General features: G+C 42.7%; 2 protein-coding genes across 6 annotated transcripts; one reads left to right on the top strand and one right to left on the bottom strand.

The window, feature by feature from the left end:
• On the bottom strand, positions 1 to 3325 carry mibp2 (muscle-specific beta 1 integrin binding protein 2). 2 transcript variants are annotated; one of them, XM_088921164.1, is made up of 8 exons: positions 3033 to 3325; positions 2270 to 2360; positions 1772 to 1820; positions 1382 to 1568; positions 1203 to 1274; positions 936 to 1042; positions 731 to 825; positions 1 to 282 (listed from the first exon to the last, which is right to left on the bottom strand). In XM_088921164.1, the coding sequence occupies exons 1-7, from the start codon at positions 3056 to 3058 to the stop codon at positions 740 to 742; spliced, it is 618 nt and encodes a 205-aa protein (XP_088777290.1). In that variant the 5' UTR covers positions 3059 to 3325; the 3' UTR covers positions 1 to 282; positions 731 to 739. The 2 variants fall into 2 exon arrangements, with proteins under 2 accessions (XP_088777290.1, XP_088777292.1); XM_088921166.1 differs by lacking the exon at positions 1772 to 1820 and having other exon boundaries at positions 3033 to 3324.
• A 6608-nt stretch (positions 3326 to 9933) lies between these two features.
• LOC148831159 (CDC42 small effector protein 2) lies at positions 9934 to 20339 on the top strand. Of its 4 annotated transcripts, none has more exons than XM_088921586.1 (5): positions 9934 to 10215; positions 15804 to 16091; positions 17113 to 17214; positions 17935 to 18046; positions 19674 to 20339. In XM_088921586.1, the coding sequence occupies exons 2-4, from the start codon at positions 16038 to 16040 to the stop codon at positions 18004 to 18006; spliced, it is 228 nt and encodes a 75-aa protein (XP_088777712.1). In that variant the 5' UTR covers positions 9934 to 10215; positions 15804 to 16037; the 3' UTR covers positions 18007 to 18046; positions 19674 to 20339. The 4 variants fall into 4 exon arrangements, with proteins under 4 accessions (XP_088777712.1, XP_088777713.1, XP_088777711.1 ...); XM_088921587.1 differs by lacking the exon at positions 9934 to 10215 and adding an exon at positions 10335 to 10580; XM_088921585.1 differs by lacking the exon at positions 9934 to 10215 and adding an exon at positions 11998 to 12606.
• Positions 20340 to 21417: the final 1078 nt, after the last annotated feature.

Genomic DNA, 21417 nt, shown 5'->3' with positions numbered 1-21417 from the left:
TTTCTGGAGGAGTACTTTTATTGATAAGTACATCTTGTTGACACCAGTCAGAACTGCTGGTTCTACGTCATCCTGCAATGCAGGACACAGCCTTGGGCTATATGGTTAAAAGCCAGCGTGGAAGCTGCTGGATAAATAAAATTAATTTAAAATCTTAGCTGACCATTATATAGAAACACACACTCCTTAAATAAAATGAGCTGCCAGATCCACACGTATAGATGTAAAAGCCATGCGTCTTCCTGGATACAGTAGGCTTTCAGTCGCAGCAGAGCAGGTGACCTGAAAGCAAAAAGATTGATCTTAGAACCTTTCTAAAACAAAAGTAGCAACATTACTTTGCACAAATGTAATGTTTTCAGTCATAATTCCTTTCCATTGCTGCACACCCTCACCACCTTTACTGTGAGACCGGAGCCACGCAAAAGCCAATCCCTTCGTGTTCACCGAGGGGAATCTGGGCCAGATTCTGTTCAGACCAGTAAGTTACCAGTGAGCAATCCCACTAACTGGGCAGAGATTTGGTTCTTACTCATGTCCTGCGTCTCGTGGCAATTTCCTCACTCATGAAAATAAATTTGAAAGTCAAGCCTGAGCCAGCTGTTCCTTAAGGTATACCACCAGAACACCCAAGGCCTTCGTACCTATCTTCACCAGCACAGGACTCCCCTGGAAACCTACACTAATTAGGGGAATCTGCGCCGGCAGACGACTTCCACCACTAGCTTACCTTTTGTTATTACAGCAGTTTTTGGATTTGGTTCTGGATGTCTCCATAGACCAAGTTATAGATCTCCGCCTTTGACCGCAATCCATCAAGCAGCACTGTTGGCGCAGAAGAAAAAGTCTCAGTAGATTTCCCCCCCCCCCCTCTTTGTACAATACAAAACCAAAACACACACAAAAAAATAAAATAAATCAATGAATGATCTTACCTATATCAACTTTGTTTTCCTCCATCATGTTTTTATGTTTCATGTACATGGGCCAGACATGGCCGTCAAACAGGCCTGGTGGATCTGGCACTGCGTAGTTCCTTGAACTGTCGGGGGGGGGGGGGGGGAGGGAAGGGAGAAAAAAAAAAATTACTCTGTATAGCACAACACAAAGTGAAACCCAAAAAGGATGCACAGACAAAAACATTTTCATTCAAACAGCACACCCTCTAATCCCAACGGTGCCAAAACCCCTGTGTTACCTACCTCCTCCTCCTTTTGCATTCTTCATATGGAATGGAAAGAAAATAGCGTTGGTCAAACACTTCGATCAAAGGTCTGGGGGAGAAAAGGAAGGCGTTAGTCCTAGATGTCAACAGCAGAATATGTCCTGCCCAGAAGCTGGCAATAGCCAACAGTCACCGCATCCAACAGGCAGTACTGACCCGTAGGTGTACAACAGAAAGCCCTCGACGATAAGGATGTGAATTTCGTCATCCTGGCTTTCCGACTCCGGGACGATTTTAGCATCCAGAGAGTTGTTGACCCCGTGCGATCGCTCGAACTTCACTGGGTTCTCCACCCAGGCGTAGATCGTGCTCATCATCGCCTCCATGTCCAGTGCGCTGATCACTATAACGGTTTTAAAAACGAGAGAAGATTAAAGCAAGATCGGTTCAAGTCGGGGGGGGCATTTGCTTTTTAAAGATGACATTGAATCAAAGAATACCAGAGAAGCATGCAAGAGGTTGTTTTTTTTTTTTAAAAGATAAGCGCACATACGCCACTCTTTAAACCACCCTGGTGCCGAGTCACAAGAGATCTCAGGTGCTTACCATCGTACTGCTTAAATCCATCTTCACCAACTTCAATCTGATCTTGTGGCTGAAACATACATGGATCAGATGTACACTTGTGCACAGTCTACAAGAACACCTGTCCTCAAGGACTGACTGACTCGACCAGAAAACCGAAAGCGTGCAGCTCGCACACTCTCCATTTCAATACGATCTCTGCCCAACACTCTCGTCTAAGAGGCTCCTGTGAGGTGAGGGGGAGTCTCATACAGCTTAACCAGGCTCAATTCCCTATCGCCTGAAAATGGCTGCGGGTGATATTGACGCAAAACTCTCCTCGTCTGCAATATGTTTTCTGACGGTTCCTTGTTCCGTTTTGAAAGGCGGAACACTAACGCGTGAATTCAAGGGCGAGTCCTGGCTGAAGCACTAAGTTCTGCAAGTGAGACTCGGATACTTGACAGAAAAAACCGATTAAACGTGTTCTCTTGTTCCTCCTCTCTCTTTCCTTTTACACCAAATCCCGTGCAAACTGACCTTGAAAAAGTCATCCTGGTGAACAACACAGCAGTTGGGCAGATTCTTCATCAATCTGTCAGTCAGCGTGGTTTTACCACCGTTCGTCACCCTGGAACAAAGGGACGTAGGGAGATGATTAGGCTACATGCGGAATTCAAGTCACTTTTAACCGAAACCAACTCAACCCATATTTAATATTTGACCCCAATATGTTATATCAGACAGCAACACAGTGGGATGATAAAGCGTCAATAAGATCTATTGAAGACGTGCAAATTAATGCCATTTTATTCTTTTAAGTACTGTATATGCAGTGAGCCGGCCTAGGCGTCATCTCGGGGTATAAAGCAACGCCCAGAGTCAGTACTGTAGACAGAGCCTAACTGACAGCATACAGCTGCGTTGCATTCTGTACTTTTATGGCCTTTTGTTCTTACCCCACCAAAGCACGTTTCAGGCGAGAAACGGCAGACAGCCTGAAGCCAAGTACAACGAAAAAGAGAAACTGCGATTGTGAAGACATAAAACGTTACGCTATGTTTATATTTTCAATAAAGCTGATTTAAAAAAAAAAGTTACATCCCCGAAATGCACAGATAAAACACGTCAAAGCACGAGAAGCGCAACACACTTCGTGCGGCACAACTGTTATTCCGTCCAGCCTGCGACATGGAAAGTTTTAGGCGGCTGGGTGGCACCGCCAGCTTCCGCCCCCACTCCACGTGTGGACTTCCCGACGGGGCCTCCAGCACCCGGACACTCACGAACAGCACGGACTCACCCGCCAATGCCCACGATGTACTTCATCTCTGCACAGAAATCCTGGAAGTGCTAAAAACGAAAATAAAAAAAAGACTCCGGAGCGGACTGCTGCTCGCTTTTAAAAAAAAAAAGAGAGCGCAATGATCGGGATGAAGAAAGCTTAAAAAGAGAAGGTTAAAGGAAACGTCAACTACTTGATTGCTCCATGGCGCGGGTGGCGAGTTGAAGACTGAGGCTGTCGCTCCACCACAATGCTCAGCAGAAAGAGACAAGACTGCGGAACACGCGCTTCTCCACTACTGCCCTCTGCGCCCTGATTGGGTATATAAGGTGTAGGGGTGGGCGGAACCTCGTATCCTACTCCAATCAGAGCCCTCAGAGCCCGAGTTTGTGGCGCACGTCGCCCTCCCGCTACCACTCACTAGCGCCAGCCCGACACCGCAGAGGTGCTGAGCCAACTTCTGGATGTTGTCCTTTGAAAACCTTAAACCCCAGGTTTATTTTGTTTGTCTTAGTTTTCGTGAACACCAGCACCTCGTCCGTCTCACCCCCTCAAAACAAAGTAACCAGCTTTTAGACTTGCCCTTTGTACACGTATGTAATCATTTTGCATGAGAAAGTTGGTCGTATTGCTCAGAATAGTCGCCAGAAATGCGCCCACATGCTGAATTGTTTTTTTTATTTTGTTTATACTGGTTTGGCATACTTGACAGGGCTGGATCTCCGTGGACTCTGTATTATAATTTCTGCCCATTTCAGATTAGCGTGTGTTTTTTGTGCTTTCTTAAATTGCAGAAAACGACCATACCTTGTGCAAAACAAAAATGAGGAAAACAGAGTGCCAATAAGAGACCCAAGAACGGAAAACACGCAGCCCTCACTGATAAGGTCAGTAATCCGTTTTGGAACATTGCCGCTGGAGGTGATGTCTAGGTCACGGGTTCATGCCAGGATGAGTGACTGAGCACGAGATGTCCCCTTTGGTGAAGCTGCACAGTCTCAGATAAGTGCAGAGCGACTTCACTGGAACCATATGACAGCCCAGAATTGCAGAGTTCTTTAGCCTGCCGTGAGTTCTCGGGCCTAGTTACAGCCAAGGGGTAAATCTCTGCTTTTGTGGCAGCCAAGCAATTATTTCCTGAATACTGTATCTGTCATACTTATGCCTATTGTTAATGCACCCCAATGTTGTAATAATACAATTAAAAGTGAAGGCTTGTAAACTGCATGTTACCATAACTTTTTTTCACTCCAGGTATAGTATATACTGTATTCTGTATATACAGTAAATTGTATATACTGTAATTAACTGAATGCATGCTACACGACCAGTAGTAACCAGATCAGCTCAATTACAATTAGTTTGAGCAAAACAGAACAATCACCTCTCAGACAGAGAGATTATAGGTCACCCTGTGCCACATATCGGATGAGAGAAATGAAAGTCTCCTCACATCTTCCGGCAGGAATTCTTGTTCCAAGAAAAGCGACCGTTAGATTTGCAACAAACTTCAAAAAGACCATATTTTCTCAGACGATATAATTAGGACCGTGTGAGGTGGTGAGGTCATTGTGATGATGACGTCGACCTGAGAGCGCGGAGAGGGGGCACGAAACTGGTCTCATGCCCACGTCTGCAGCACGGCGGCTTCCGAGAGGAGAGACACGGGGGCGACAGACCGAAACCGTATTCTTCCGCACCCAGGAGCTGGTGAAGTGAATGGCGTTGTGCAAATTACATTCACTGAAGGTGTTGTTAAACTTTTTTTTTTCATTTGTGGAAACAAAAAATATATACTTATCGAAGAGCCAAAAATATTCTTGTTGACCCGTTTTTCTTTTTGTTTTGAAAAAAAAAAAGTCCCCAAGAAAGTTAACCCCAAATGACGCAATTTACATACCCCCCACACTCTCAGTTGTGAACGCAGAGATGTCCAGCAAAGACACTGAACAGCTCTTTGGTCTTGAAACCTCTGCCTTAATCCAAAGGGAGTAGCGTCTCACCTGACAATTGTCTTTTATACCCAGTGACATTAGAAACCCATCAAACATGATGGATTTCTATACACTTTTGTTACGTTTTGAATGCGTCTTAGTATGAATTCATTAAGTATCTCAATAGATAACATATTTTCTGGACTCTGCAGGTGTTGTTGCCTTCAGTAAAAGAAGCAATGTGTGGCTTATCCAGAGAAAAGCAGGTAATGGCGAAGACTACATTGTGTGTTGTTGTGCTCTAGACTGAAGGTGATGGCTTCTCCGGCAAAATCCATATTTTCAATTTCAATTCAATGTCAAAAGCAGCAACTATAACATATGAAGTCCTTTTTCAGCACGGACCTAGCTCACCTTTAAGAGCTGCTTATCTGACTGTACTGTAGTGTACCAGATCATTCTGAGAAGGAAGCTTTGCTCATGCACTGTGCACTGTGACAGGTTGGCTGGACACAAGCCTTCCAATTGCTGTTCTTTTAGGAACTCACTCCTAACTCACATGAGAAACTAGAGGACACTAAAAAGTAAACTGAAAACGGGAATTGTTTTACTTGTACCCTTTATACTTATGACTAAAATGTTTTTCTATGTCTTGTTTATTTCTGTAAATCCCCATGGGATGCCTTGACATGAGGAGATCTATGTAGGGAGAGAGTTATATTACACTACAAATAGAGTCAGTCAGGCTCCTGCCATCTTGTGAGGAATGGAAATGGAAATCTAGGGATCTGTATTTGCTACTCCTAGCTTCCAGGAGCTTTTAAAGTGAATTATATCTTGCTATAATTTTGAAATAATTGGAAAGGAAAATCCTGCATTTAAACCTTTCCACTGTAATTTTAAGGGTTTGTGTTGCTCAATCGCTGTACTTTACTTCTTTGGCAAGGCTGGCATGCAGCTGTGCTTCAACTGAACAAGAACTGTTCTGACACGTCTTCTGCCTGATGTCTTTACAAGACAATGATATGCAAGACCGTGACTTCAGATCTGTTAGAGGTGTTGCCATATCTTGGAGGCTGGGCTGAAGCTACAATCAGTGCACGCCTGGGACTGTAGGGAGATGCCAGTGCCACTTGACGAAGTTGATCTCGGCGAGTGCAGTGCATTAAGGGAATTTCCTGATAGCTAACTCTGAAATACTTTACACTCTAATGAGTTGCTGAAGTCTGTGTCTGCTGTGGTAACAGACAATTCTCACCAAGTGCTCTATATTTTTATTTATAAAATCCCTAAGGACATAAAGGGCAACTAGGAAGCTGTACATTAAGAATTTAAAAATGGCACGTATTCACTGAATGGCTGGCAGGGGTATGGAACAAGCTACCGAACATTTTTTATGAATCTTTCAGCCAAATGAGTGAGCTTCATGACCTCTTCTTGTTTTTAACCTTTCTTTAGTTCTTAATTCCTGGCAGTGATATAATATCGCAGATATCGGGATAATAATAATAATAAATAATTGCTTACACTTATATAGCGCTTTTCTGGACACTCCACTCAAAGCGCTTTACTGGTAATGGGGACTCCCCTCCACCACCACCAATGTGTAGCCCCACCTGGATGATGCGACGGCAGCCATAGTGCACCAGAACGCTCACCACACACCAGCTATCAGTGGGGAGGAGAGCAGAGTGATGAAGCCAATTCATAGAGGGGGATTATTAGGAGGCCATGAGATAAGACTAGACTATCCCCGTCACCAAAGGAAAAAACGTGTGCATAAAACTCACACCCTCTCTTTTGGTGTAAAAATACTTTTAATCATAATGGATACAGGCCGGTTTTCTTTAGCTATAAATGATACTCATCATAAAAGAGGACGACGATAGCCGAAATGTATCCATTCATTTTCCACCTGCTACTTCCGATTCAGGGTCACGGGCTGCCAGAGGCTATTCCGGCAAGCGACGAGATCCCTCGCACCCGTTGCTTGTCGGGTTAAACTCTGGATCCTCTGCAGCTCTGCACTGGATGAGGCGTTTAGAGAATGGATGGATATCATTTTTGGGGGGTGATTTTTCATACATTTCTTATTTAGTTATTGAAGACGCAATTTATATGCACAAAATATTTTGCCTCCCCATCTTTTGGTTTACGAATGCGCTTTTTTTTTTAGAAGTGTTTACTTGGTGCCAACAGAGATGGGGGGCGGTTATATAATAATAATAATAATAATAATAATAATAATATATAATACAGTACGAATTCAGATCTACATTAGTTTAGTCATTACAGAAAAACAACAAAAAGGTCTACATAGAAATTCAATACATGTTTAAAGATTTCTAGTTTACTGAAGAATGAACTCGTTTCCAGAAAAAGGATAGAGCTCTGTCGAGAGTTGTGCTAGTATATACTGGCACCTAGTGGCCTACATGAAAATTGCAGTCGCTTCGGCGGGATTATCGGGTGTGGAAGTTGCTCGGCGTGGACTCGACTCTTCATCAGCTTCAGAGGAACTTACTTCTCTGGGCACGTTTTCAGTTTCCTCGTTGTTTTTTCATAGATCCTCCTTCAGGTTTTTTTTATGTTACCCGAAGGAATCCCCAGAAATTCCCCCGCCCCCCCAAAAAATCACCGACTCGAGGCAACCGAACGCCGGTGCGCCTCAATAAACTGCAGTACCGAGTTTAAACTCTCACCCCTGGCCTTCGTCTTTATTGTGCAGCAGCTGTTAGAGATCCGAGAGGCACAACAACGCTGACATTAGCTGCTTCCAGCTGCTGTGGCTTATATAGTTGGGAGGGGACTTAGTTTCAATTTACTAACTCGTGGCCACGACTTAATTATCCCCTGAGCTCATGGGAGTTGACTTGTCGCATGGAGTCTCCTTTCCGAGTGGGAGGCTGAACATTTCGCGGTTTTAAAGCATCCTGGTTTTAACATCACTGTAATTTAGCCAGTTGTTACTTACTGTTTTTATAAATTATAATAAAATTATTAGATAATATAATTAATTAAAAGTAATCTCATGCAGAAAACCTACCAAGAAAACGAATACGTCGAGAAGAGAAGTTATCTTTTCGGCGTTTCTCATACTTTTTAACGCATCCTTTAGTTTCCAACAAACTTGTTTCCAGAAGATGAGTTAACATCTTTCCTTAGCTAACTTGTCATAAAACTGCCGCCCCCACCCCTCCACAGCGGATGCGTTCCGTATTTTCACGTCTCGGTCACCGTAGTTATACCCTACCGTTAATAAAAATCACAATGTATAAGAAATTTGAGGAGTTTTGCATACATTAAAAATTCAAAATGAAACACGGAACTTCCAAAACTCAGCGGCAACATTTGTGGAGCGAAAGCCTCCAAGACGCAGAGCAAAATACTGGTCTAATCATTACCGTTTAAAACAAGTGTCATTGTCCCCCCCACACACACAGTAATTTTTAAAATAATTGGCGAGTTTGCTTTTGTGCTGTTGAGGGTGCTCGATTTTTCTACCCCAATTTCTGAAGAAGCCCTCCCCGCTTAGCCCTGGGAGGACTCGGTGGGCGTGTTTTTAGGTAACGACCTTCTGTGATTGGGCACAATATGAGAGGCTGCGAAAGGCTCTTGATGTTGATTGGTCACTTCCAGGAGAGCGCTCTTTGCGACATCACCCCGCATGCTGCTTAGTGACTGTCGAGCCTTGTTAGATCAGCCTCTGTAATGCTGTGTCGAATCGAGCAGCTAGGGCGAATGGTAATCTTCACGAACACGAACGCACCCCCGACTCCGACGTAGCTGCGTTTTTAAGTTCATGAAGAAATTAAACTAGTAGCCATATCACCCTGCAACCCACGACTGGCAACCCACTGAAGCTAAGCAGGTGTGAGCCCGGCCAGTATCTGGATGGGAACTTTACAGCCTTTAGTGCTTGGTTCCAGCAGTGAAAGGGTTCTGGGGGTTCTGTCATGTTGAGGGGAGCATTTTCCTGGCATGGTCTGGGTGCACTCAGTCACCCAGAAGGCAATCCCACAGGTCAATGCTACTTGTTGCATAGTGATACTGAGTGATCATCTTCACCCCATGTAGCAGAATTTCCTACCTGCTGGGAGGGGTGTCTTCCAAGATTGCCCACATCCACAGAACAGGTGTGGTCTCCCAATATTTTGAAGAGCTGACTGGCAGCCAGCAGCCATATCACTCCACCAAAACTGGCAGCCCACTGGAACTCAGCAGGCGTGAGCCTGGTCAGTACCTGGATGGGAGACCTCCTGGAAAGCTAAGGTTGCTGCTGGCAGAGGTGTTAGTGGGGCCAGTAGGGGACGCTCACCCTGCAGTCTATGTGGGTCCTAATGCCCCAGTATAGTGACGGGGATGCTATACTGTAGAAAGGTACCCGTCCTTCGGATGAAGCGTAAAACTGACTGAGGTCCTGACTCTCCTTGGCCTTTGAAAATCGTGGCCTCCTAATAATCCCCATCTTCATCACTCTGCTCTCCTCTCCACTGGTAGCTGGTGTGTGGGGAGTGTACTGGTGCACTTTGGCAGCAGTCGCTTCATCCAGGTGGAGGGGCTACACATTGGTGGAGGGGCGTACCCATTTTCACTGCAACTAGAGAGCAATATAGACCATGTCAAGCGATGTTTTAAATCAAATAAATAAGGTAAGCTAGGATTTTCCACAAATTGGGATGTTTATACATTTATGCAGCCAGCATAAAATTTCTTTCCGGGTCTGATCACAAGATCCAAGACAAACTATGAGGAAAAAATAGAAACGGCTGGTAATCTGGAGGAATCTGCTTCCTCGTGATCTCACTGTCATTTGCATACGTGCTGGTAAACCTGTTGTTGAGCTTTATCTTCTGTTTCGGGTCATAACTGGCAACACCAGTGCAGTATTTACAGGAATATAAATATACTTCAGTGCACAACATGTCTTCTCCAAAGTGCTCGAATCTTGAAGTTACATCTTTTACAATTGTTAACAGTTCATTGAAAGACTCCAGCGTGTTGATTTCGACAGTGGAACTGAGTAGCGTATTCATGGAAATTAAAAAAGAAATAACGTTTCATTTCTCATAAAGGAGCACCTTAGCCCCGTACAAACCCACAAAGTGCCCCTACGAGCGAGGGACTGGGGGGGCTTGTCCCTTTCAGGAATTGGGGTGGTTAAGAAAGTGTCAAGCACGGGAGAGACCAGATCTTGAGCTCCGACTTGAGCAGTGTGTGACGTCACACCCCGGTTCTCGCAGCTTCAAACTTCAGGGAAGTTCCAGGTAGGTGAGGTACCTTCAATATTAAAACACGACTGTTTTAAAATTAAACTACTTGTGCTTGTATAACGGATTATTTAACTACCATCAAAAACCCAGAGGGTGTGAAAAAGTCGCTGTTGTCAGCAGTTGGGAACTTGGGTTCTTTAGTTCTGTTTTTTTGAAAGTTATTTGGTTAAATGCAGTCTTCCTGTTGTTCATGCTTCGTTTACCACCGACCTGCTGAGCTGCGGATTCCTGTTGCCAGTGTGACACTGACTGGGTTTTTAGCAAATCTGCTTGACATACATGTACGAATTTAGCGACGTCATTGAGTGTCTTTAGATTAGGAGCCATCAATACCTGCCGCCCCGAATAAGTAAATATAGGTGAGTAAAAGTATAACATTAAAGTAATCCCGTCTTTCTGTACCGCCCTGTACAGTTTAAAATGAAATACGCTGTTTAAAGTTTCGTTTTTTTTTTCGGTTGGTTCTGGCGGGTTGTTCATATTTCACCTCTTCACTAGACATTTTTTACGGTTTCGGACGTCACGCTGGGTATGCCTGAAGTTTAACAGGGGCTATATTCTCACTATTGTAGTTACTGTGTTTGTTTTATTCTGCTGTAATGGTGGTGGCGAGTTTGTTGATCGTTCGGAGGAGAAACCGCCGTTACTCCCCTTTCTCTCTCGCGTTTTGGTTTTCTCGGGAGGACGTGCGCTATATTTCAGATACACGAGATATTGACGAGGATGATGTACTTGTGTGTGAACAGCGAGTTCGCAACGTAATTGAAAGAAAAGAAACATCTTTTTCAAATCACGCTGGTCCACTGAGTTAAGATTTTGTTCCGATCAGTCAAACCTAAAAAAAAAATCTCCAGATTTAAGATTTTAGTTTATGCCACTGCAGAGATTTAATGTGTATTACAATCTGGGGATTATCTAGAAGCTCCTCTTCTTATATAATTTCTTACTAAATGAGGCTGTGTTTCTTCGGTGGTCTAATTTTTTTTGGGGGGGGCCTAACGGGGCAAAGTTTTGCATATTTTTCTCAAGAGGAGTGTTTGAATTGGAGGGGTATGTATAGGCTTTAACAAATGAATACACGTCGGTAGGAAGCAGGTGTTAATTTCAGCCTGATGTCTGAACTCGCACCCTGGCGCCCGGCCTGTCCGTTCAGGCTGTGACCGGTCAGACAGAAGCACACGAGTCCAGAGCCACGATCGCCTCTGGACAGGAATCTCCCTGCGGGTAACTGGTCAGCACGGAGCAGATACGTGTCCACTCCTGGGGCGGCCTCTCGATTTTACTAAACTTGCTTTACGGGGGAAAAGCTATCTGACAGCACATGAGGTCTAAATAAGGATATTTCTGAGGCCAATAAGTGTTCTCAGTTTTTGTTCTCACTTTTTGTCCTGGACGTTTACAACGTGCGCTTCTGGTTACAGGAACAAGCAGTGTTAAGTTCTGCCTTTGTAACCAGAGGGGAATACTTTTGAGACCACAGAGCTGCTGTGGTTCAGTGTGAGTGGAATATTCTAGACCAGGGCGTCCAGTCTTCGGGTGGGTAGGTGGGTGGGTGGAGGGGCAGGTTATCTGTAGGTTTTCATTCCAAATATGCTCTTAATGAGCTAAACCGTCTGGTTACTGGTTTAACTGGACCAGCTGAGCAGCTTCTTCCAGCTCTTCAGGTACTGCTGTCTTTGAAGTGACCAGGAAACCTGCAGACACAGTGGCTCTCCAGGACCAGGACTGGACAGCCCCGCAGTAGACTCTTCACCTGGACTGCTTTCAACACCAGGCCTTGTTTGCTTGCATGAAAACGGTCACTCCCTCTCAACAGAGGCATGTCAGACAGTGCTGTTCTTTTGAGCTTTGCTAGCATTTTGTTTTATGTTGTCAGTTCCTCAAATGCACAGAACACCATGTGATGGAGTCAGTCATCTGTGAGCAAAAGGCTCAGTTCCTCATTTTCACCTGCCAATCTAGGTAGCGTTATGATGTAAGGAACACTTTCGTCTTCCCCAGAGCCACGATGGAACTCTTACCTGACCGCTGCGTTTAAAACCTTGCATCGTTTTCAGCTTATTTATTCTTTATTTAAGGGTCAGATAGCTCTGTAGAAGATGTATTATTGCATTTCGCTTGATGGATCTCACATAGGTGCAGACCTGAGCTAAAATCACTCCTGGTTTATGTTGCTTGCCAGTTAACTTGCAGTGTGTTGAGAAGGCCGTGCTCCACCAGCTTGAAGCCTGTGTGTCCGGCAGTAGTGTTGCAGTGTGAAACAGGAAATAGGGAGGATCATTTCGACACTGATAACTTGTTTGTGCTGCCTCCGCCGTGCACGGCTTCACACAGTCACCTGTGTCTTTGCCTGACACTACTGCAGCATGGAGACTCTGATGCATGGTAAGTACTGCAGTATTTTCTGCAGTCAGTTGAGAGTTTTGTCCTACAGATGAAAGGATTGGCTTTAAATCTAAACGTGCAAAGGTTTTTGATGTTTAAGTCAAACTGAAAACACCTTATTTCCTCATTCTGGAGATGTTGACATATGATGTTTGCAGTGTGCGGTTTGAGCTTCTTGTTTATAAAGCACCATGCAGCTCCAGAAACTCCGTTTATATAGATTCTAGGTAGTGAAGCTACTGCATGTCTTTTTCACTGAGATTTTCTTTTCATACAAACTTAAAAACATAATTAAAAGAAGGATGTTTCCAGCCGTTTCATCAGACAGACGACGTTAAGCCATTCGGAGGTTTTTTTTCTGCGTCCTGCTAGCACGGGCAGGAGATCAGGCCCGGTCGATTCAAGGGTTTCCTAAAGCGCTGCCAACGGTGCCGATCGTGGAGCGGGGGGGGTCGAATAATTCTGCACTCCTCCTCTGCCCTGCTCAGAGAGACGGCTCGGGCAGGCAGGCAGGCATGTTGCGGGTCACCGATGTTCTGCTTTCACATTTCCTGTTTACAGGGGCCATCTTGCAGCTCCCTCTTGAAATGAAGGTGCCTGCCTTTTACTTCACTTGTACTTGGAGTGACTTTTACTTCATTGAACAATCAGGGTTTTAAAGCCTTTTATTTGTATTTCTTGTTGCAGAAAGGGAAAAGTATCGGTGATGTATTCGATGTGGCATATACAGTAGAATGAAGTTTAACTGTGTTAATTGACACACTGGCACTGGTTATCCAGCCGTCAGTTTAGAAGATGACCTCTCTGGTCTAAACAGAGGTCTAAACATAGTCTTATATGTCTTATTACGGACACAATTTTTGCCTTTGCTTTTTAATCCTAGCAGTTCAGCATGTTCTCTGCCTGCCTTTTGTACGTTTTCTGTTCCTTTAACCTACATGAGAGGGAGACAGCAGATAACCAGTGTGCTTAGTGGCTTAGCAAAAAAAAAAACTTCTGTTGTCCTCTAGGACAACATTCAAAATCCATCCATCCGTTTTGTAATCACTTCTTCCAGTTCCGGGTTGTGGGGAAGTCCGAGCCTATCCCGGGAAGCAGCGAGTGGATGGCAGGATACAGCCTGGATGGGACACCGGTCTATCACAGGGCATTCACAGATATCCACACACTCACACCAGGGCCACCATTCCCAGAAGGCAGTTAACCTACCAGTATGCCATTTGACTGTGGGGGGAAATGGAGCACACAGAGGAAGCTGAACACGGGGTGAACATACAGACTCCACACAGATAGCAGTCTTGTAAGGGACACTGTCAGTGAATCGTGGGAAGACACTGCTTAGAATTTTGCACCTGATTCTAAGTGCACAGCTTCTAGGAAATGGATTGATTTTGGACATCTTTTAGTTGAGTCTTGTCTTGTAGTGGTGATTTGATAAGTTTGTCGGTTTTGCAATCTTGTTGATTACTTAATCGTATTTTCTGCTTTGAAAAGAAGTGCAGAGTGTTTTCGAGGGGGCGCAAGACAATCCAGCTTGTTTGGTTTCTGGGAGCTGATTGATCAGAACCTCATCCAGCTGCATCTTGAGAGAAATGAGGCTTTAGCAACATTGCCAGATAGCTTGTTCCAGTCCCCCACCTCCCTCTGTGTAAAACCAAGTGCCTCCTGCTCTCGGTTTTAAAAGCACTTCCTTTTTAGTGTGCACCTGTGTCCTCTGTTGATTGTCAGACCACTGGGTTACCTTTGTCAGTGCTCTAGAGGATTGTGAGTACACCCTCATAGTCTTCTTTCGTCAATACTAAAATGATTCAGTTCTTTTAGCTAGCAGGGGTATGTAGCTTACCTCTACATTAAAGCGCCTTCAGATGTTGTTCATTATAAAAAAAAGTGATTTGATCGAGGAAGATGTTTCCCAACTGTGACTTTCCCGAGTGGCTATGTGAAACAGCTCCATACAGAAGTGTTTGTGTTTCAAGTTTTAATGTTCCCAGTTCACTTAAGTCATGTGTAAGTCAAGGCCTAACACAGTAATCAACAGGGGAAAATAGTTACTGTGACAATAAAGTTGACAGGATTTGTCACAAAGATGAGGGCTAACTGTTCTTTTCCAATTATACTTAACATGTAAAGCTTTGTTCTATAAAAGCCTTTGTAGAGTTCTGCTCTGAAATGTTCTGTGGTTAGGCATCTGACTTGATACTACCAGACATTTTGCCACTTCCTGTGTCTTTTAATTTTAACAGCTGTATGCACGTTATTTGCTTCTTTCCACTGTAAGACACTGATCAGTAATGTAATGCTACAATTATGCATTTTGTTCTACACAGAATTTTTTGTAAATGTGGGTTTTCATTAAAGATATGAAACCTATGTTTTATATTCAGTATCTTTCCTAATTGAAAATTCAAGCCACATGTTAAGTTACACAATATGTTCAACCTAAGGAGTTGAGATGTGATGCTCTGACGTTGTGGTTCTGGCATAAAAGGAGTGAATCATTCACCTTCTCTGTTCAGTCACATTCTCTACTGCGGTGTGAGACATTTTCTGAACATTTATGTGAACAGGAGAGTAGCTTTTCAGTACCTACAGTCAGGAACTGACTGCACAAAGCCTACAGATACTGCAAGTTCTTGTACTTTAATTACAGACGTTTTTTCCACTCAGAGGTTTTAAAGATGTTGATCTTGTATCATTATCAGTCAGAAACAGGAATTGTTTAATCAGCTGCATGACTGTCAAGAGGAGTATAATGTGCTTGATATCAGCTGATCTCGTATTTATAATGGTCCTGTTGTTCTTGTAAAAGGTGAGTATTGAAGGGGCTAGAGCCTGTTTCTTTTCCCAGCCATGCAGAATTCATTAGAACTGTCCCTGACAGCTCTGCAGTTTCTCTCTGCTCTACGGAAGAATGATTAATGAAGGCCTGGGCAGAGAAGATGCTTCACATCTTCTTATCGAGCTAACACCTCCTGCAGCCTTTCCCAGTGAAGGACTGATACTTGAAGATGTAATCCGACGTGTTTATTAGCAGACAACAGATTTGTAAACCGAGGTGGGGAATTTCATAACTGTGTGTTCTGGCTTTTGAATGGCACAGCAGGAAGTGTGAAATGAAATGAGAAAAGGCCTCACACACTGCTCTGTTACATGACAAGCTGTACTCACTCAAGCTCTGTATTCATTTCATGTTGCAGGTTTGCAGGGAGCCGTTCATTAGCCTTCCAGTGGCAAAACCCTTTGGATATTGTCACATAAAAAGGGGGCATCTGACAGAGGAGAAAACCGGAGATTTTTTTTTTCAGTCTCCTGCATGTGAAAAGCTTCCGGCATATGTTGGTGGCCACATCGCTGGAGAGAGGAACAGGAAAACAAGTGGCTATTTTCCACCGCAAGGAAGTTTCTACTTCACCAGACGCTGCAGATTCAGCATGACTGAGTTCTGGGTTTGCTTCAGCTGCTGCATTGCAGAGCAGCCACAGCCTGTGAGTACATGTGTGTGTGTGCAAAAATGCATGAACAATTCAAAAGCTTGTTTATAAATTCGTGATGGATGGTTCATCGTGGACCTTATTGACTGTTTTGCGGGAGATTAGAGATGTATTTATATTTCTGACAATATAAAATGTTTTCTTTTTAAGTGTTGTATTTATTAATTAAAATATTGCCATGCATAACCATATATTCCATGCTTCACTAGGATGGGTTTTAAAGGTCTTGAAAATAACGGACAGGATGCTCTGACATTTTCAGCTTGCTAAAACTGTGAAAGTCTTTTTCTGCTGTGGTGTGGGCGCATTGTCTACGCTAAATACTACTACTGATTACATAAGCCTGCTTGTTTTTCATGCCAGTTCTTACAATACGCTGCGCATAGTACATTTCAGTCCTTCCTTGTTTCTGAATTATTGAACGGAACATTTTGATTTTATTGGAATTCTAATATCCGAAGCTACAAAAGGTCAATATTTATTGATTTTTTTCAATATATAATTCTGTTGGAGGGGAATATCTAAGCATACAGTATCCAAGCCTGTTTAAAGCTATTTTTTACCTGTCCATATTTAAATATATATTTATAATAGTTTGTGTAGACACATTTGTGTCTGTGTATTAAGTGTAGTGATAAAACAGTATTCTGTGCTAGATTAAGTTATACTGTAGTATATAAATGTACAAGTGGTGTATGATCTCAGTTGAAAAATACTGTTTAAAGTAATATTGCTGCCAGGCTTTGTGTGCTTACAGTCATATTGCATACAGACAGCTTGGAATCCTCCCCTCAGAAAGGAGTTTAGGATGAGTTATTTTACTGACAGTTGACTGAGCACATTGCTGTGAATGGCAGTTTTTCATTTGTAACTTCCTGTAATGTTCAATTGCTTATTTAACTTCAACCCTCCAAATGCATTAGTCATTTTTTGCTTTTTCTAATGGTTTTTTAAGATATTTTAGGTATCGTCCCCATTCCTTGCTTGTAACAACTATCACTTGTCGTTCTTACAGAAGAGGCGAAGGCGAATAGACCGCTCCATGATTGGAGAACCGATGAACTTTGTTCACACCACGCATGTGGGATCAGGGGATATGAATTTAGGTCACTCGTCAGTAAGTCATTTTGATCACTTTGAGTCACAGATGAACTTAGGGTTAGCAGCTTCTGATTTTAATTCCTGTGTTCTGTACTTGGCCTTTAAGGTTTAGCACTTATTTATGATGTTTTAGCAAACAGAATTGCAGACATTTTTAGACCACCAATTGGGGGGATTAATTATACATACACTTTATAAAGATGCATACACTTTATAAAGGTGCCTACCTGAGGAGTAATAAACCAATGAGAATTGTCAGTTAGCACATTACTTTATTAGCTCATACTTTATTAACTCATTACTTTATTAGCATTTTTTATTCAGTATACATGCCACATAATAATGTTTAATATTGTAGGGGGAGAGCATCCAAGCAAACAGTTTGAGTGAGAATAAATGAGGATGGCAACTCTATAGATCCCATCATAGTGAAGCCTATAAGGAAAATGCAGATTGAATTTCTGTTGTTTTAAATGAATAATAATGAAACAGCCCTAATAATATGTGGCTTTCACTTTTAAACAAGTAGTCCTGCAAGGGCTACAGTAAAAAATAACTGCATTATAAATAAATGCAATCATATGTTTAATAGAATGATATTTATACAACTTGACCTTTTAGTACAACTGCAGCTTTCTTATGCTAGAGTTTAAATATGGCTGATCTTTTCAAAAAGAATTTGCACTATCTCCTGTGTTACTGTCATGGAAATGCCTCGCTTGCCCTGTGTTTGAAGGTGGACTCTATTCAGGAACAGATGAAGTCTAAAGGCGGCTATGGAAATGGAGTATCGGACAGCGTTCAGTAGTAATGTTTTAATCGAATGATTCTGAAGGGATACACCAACGGTAAGCTTGTTCAGCTGTTTCACTTGTGTTCCTTTAAAGTTTCTTCCAGCTTCCAATTAGAGGTATACAACAGTAAAGTGACTTAGTCAATTAAGGTAAGCAAATATAAAATTAATGAGATATATATATATACTGTGACAACCTGCTTGTATAAGTGGGGCTTATAATGTAGTCTGTTTTAATTAGCGGACCAGCATGAAGCTGTGTAATGGAATTTAATTATTTCTGTGGTTCCTTCTGCTCGGACAGAATGAAAACTTTGATCCCAGTTGCAGTCTCCTGAAACGCCTCACTTGCATGCAGCCTTGTATTCTCCAAGGGGTGCTTTCAACCACCAGAAAGAAAGCAAACATCAGGCCCTGGGTTTAATATTTGAGACAGTGGGTGGTTAGCATTTGAATTTCTTCAAGCTTTATTGTTCTAAAAATCAAGGATTGATTCAGTACAAGTATCAGGTGTTTAGGATGTTGCTGTATAGTTTCTGTAAGAGGGTAGAGGGTAGCAGTGGAGCCAGAGCCTGACAAGCCTCAGGCACAAGGCAGGATACACTCTGGACAGGACACCAGTCCATCACAGGGCAGACAGGAAGAGACAGACACGCACAGGAAACCCACGCGAACACGGGGAGAACATACAAACTCCACACAGACAGCACCCCAGGAACTGAAACCAGGGCCCTAGCGCTGTGAGTGAGCAATGCTAATCACTGCGCCACCGTGGTACCCACAAACTGAACATAGTACCCCAAAAGGTTTCTGCTTTGGAGACACACGGGACAACAGTGCCCGCTATTGCTATGATATTGTGATGTTGAGCGTGTTTGAGGCAGGCAGTGGAAGAAGGGAAACTGGGAGGCTGTGGTTCTGGCTCATAGAGAAGGTTTATTGTCCTTTTTATTACAGCGGACGAGCTGTTGGCGGAGGTAGAGAAGGCATGGAGGAGAGGAGAGACAGTTGCCGCTCCTGAATAATCCCCAGGAGACGGAGGGAGAGCAGGGGTCTCTCAGTCCTTTAATAGGGGGGTGAAAGGCAGGAAAAGGGGAGCCAGAGGGGAAGAGCAGGGGTCACAGAAATAGTCCGTTCTGAGGACGGGATCGCTCCAGTATTTTTAGTATTACATTATTGTGTCTGTCTAGATCAAAACTAAGCGCTCAGGACTCCACAAACCCTGTTCTTACATCGCAAACTGACATTTAAACAAATGTGTTTAGTAGCTTTGGTTGTTTTTTATTCACTTAATACTGATTATATTCAATGTGCTATCTGTTATACAAACTAAAGCTAAACCTACAGCATCTTATAGATAAAACTAATGAGTGTTCTCATTTGATAGCAAAATACTTTGTCTTTTTTACTGCACAGTGGTTAAGTGTTTCATTTTCCGCACAAGGTTTGTTCATTTAAGTGCCAGTCGCTGTCCAGATTTCACTGGCATGCCCATGATCCTGTTTGTGCATGCTGTGGGTTCAGGAAACTGAATGCGTTGTCCTACAGATATTCTTCAGAGGTGACTAGAAGACTTTACATGCACCCTGTGTGCCGTTTCCTTTAGACTAAATTACCATCCCTTGACATGTCATCATTAACAGTGTGACTGATGGGATTTTGCTTGTTCAATGTTCCTGCAGAGATGGGATCAACACTGCGCTTCTGGTACGACAGCTGTCTCCTATACCCATTTCCTTGCTGATCCTGGAAAAAAAAGAAAATGCAAAAGAATTAAATGAACAGACTGATAAACCTCCTGTAAATATTGGCTAATTAAGTTGTAAATAATCTCACTAAAAATGACATGGAGAACATGTGGAACACTGCTCATAGTATGAGGAAGTAAGTAACTGAAGAATGAGCTGGATGTCTGATGAGTGTATTGTAATCTGTCGTTTCTCTTGCATAGAAAACATTTTAAAGTTCAGGACTGTCTATTTATTTGCTGAGTTTTTATTCTGCATTTGACACAATGTGGCTGGCCACTCTCAAGACATGAGATAAAGCTACACTTTTTAAAATCATAAGATCAGTTGTCTATTTCAAGTGACACTTCATCATAAAATAACACAGACCTGGTATTTGAATAATTGTGTTGTAAAGCATCACATATCTGAGGACCAGATTGCCAGTCTGAACTATACTTGAGTTTTTTAAAAACCTGAAATTTGCAGAATGCACTGTTATATTACAATACTGCACAAATGTTCAACCACTGTATTTTTTATTGCATTTCTGTATTCTGTTTAAATGGAATATGCATTGTTGTCATGGATTACTTTAATAAAATCGAATGACATTTGGAACATGTGTCCTGACGTTTTGTGGTGAGCTGTCTTTTTATTTTTTTAAACTTCAGGGCAAAACAATGTAGATGAAAGATTTGATCCATGAAGATAGAAACATTTTGCACTACAAAGGGTGCAGTTGTCTTAATGATCTAAAGTTTATACATTGTTACATTGTGTTTCTTTTCAGAAATGCATGTGGTTCTTTTCTTGAGCTATACTTTCTGAAATTTATTTTTTTTTACAATACAAGTCTTTATGGACATTAAAAGACCAGAGAGATGAGTTTTAAACTGAGCTTTAAAAATCTGTGTGTATTCCTGCCTTTGGAACAGTTTCACGGCTGACCTGCCACTAGAGGGCGACAGCAGTACCTAGTTAATTAGATCATTATTTATCATAATTATTGAAATGCTCACGGGGGATTACTTACTGGAATATTTAGGATATGAAGGAACCCATGGTGGTATTGGATGTTAGGTTTGTTAAGATAAGATCACTATTGCCATATACAATTTTTTTGCATTAGAAATTCATCTTTTCACATACCCCAGCTTGCTCTCCATGAGACACAGACAGGGAGAGAAGTTTGGGGTTAGAGCACAGGGTCAGCCATTGTACAGCACTCCTGGAGGGGTTGGGGTTAAGAGCCTTGTTCAGGAGCCCAACAGAGTAGGATTTCTCTGCTGGCTGTGGGATTTGAACCCGCAACCTTCCAACCACAGGTGCAGATCCTTAGCCACAGTGCTACAGCAACCTGGAGTGGCCAAAAAATGCCTGCTCTGAGTAGTATTTGTTATTGTGGGTATTTATGTGCAGATCCCAGGAGTCACCATTTCTAAAGGTGGAGTCTCAAAACTGGGTTTCGAGTTCCAAACCAAAGGAACCCGATAACTGTAGGGTCTACCTTGCCTGTCTTCAGTTTCTAAAATCTTAGAAGTAGAGAACGGAACTGTTAATTGTATAAAGTGAAGATGCAGAATGCTCTGTTGCCTGCTATTTCTATTGCTGAGCAGTAGAATATCTGTCAGCGTCATCCTGTGCCACACCCTGGCTGCATAAAGCATACGCACAGTTTGATAAGGACAGTACTGAA

The sequence above is a fragment of the Atractosteus spatula genome, chromosome 7, assembly GCF_055471065.1.
Source record: "Atractosteus spatula isolate fAtrSpa1 chromosome 7, fAtrSpa1.hap1, whole genome shotgun sequence".
Lineage (NCBI taxonomy): Eukaryota > Metazoa > Chordata > Actinopteri > Semionotiformes > Lepisosteidae > Atractosteus > Atractosteus spatula.
This window is presented reverse-complemented; position numbering and strand designations above follow the sequence as displayed.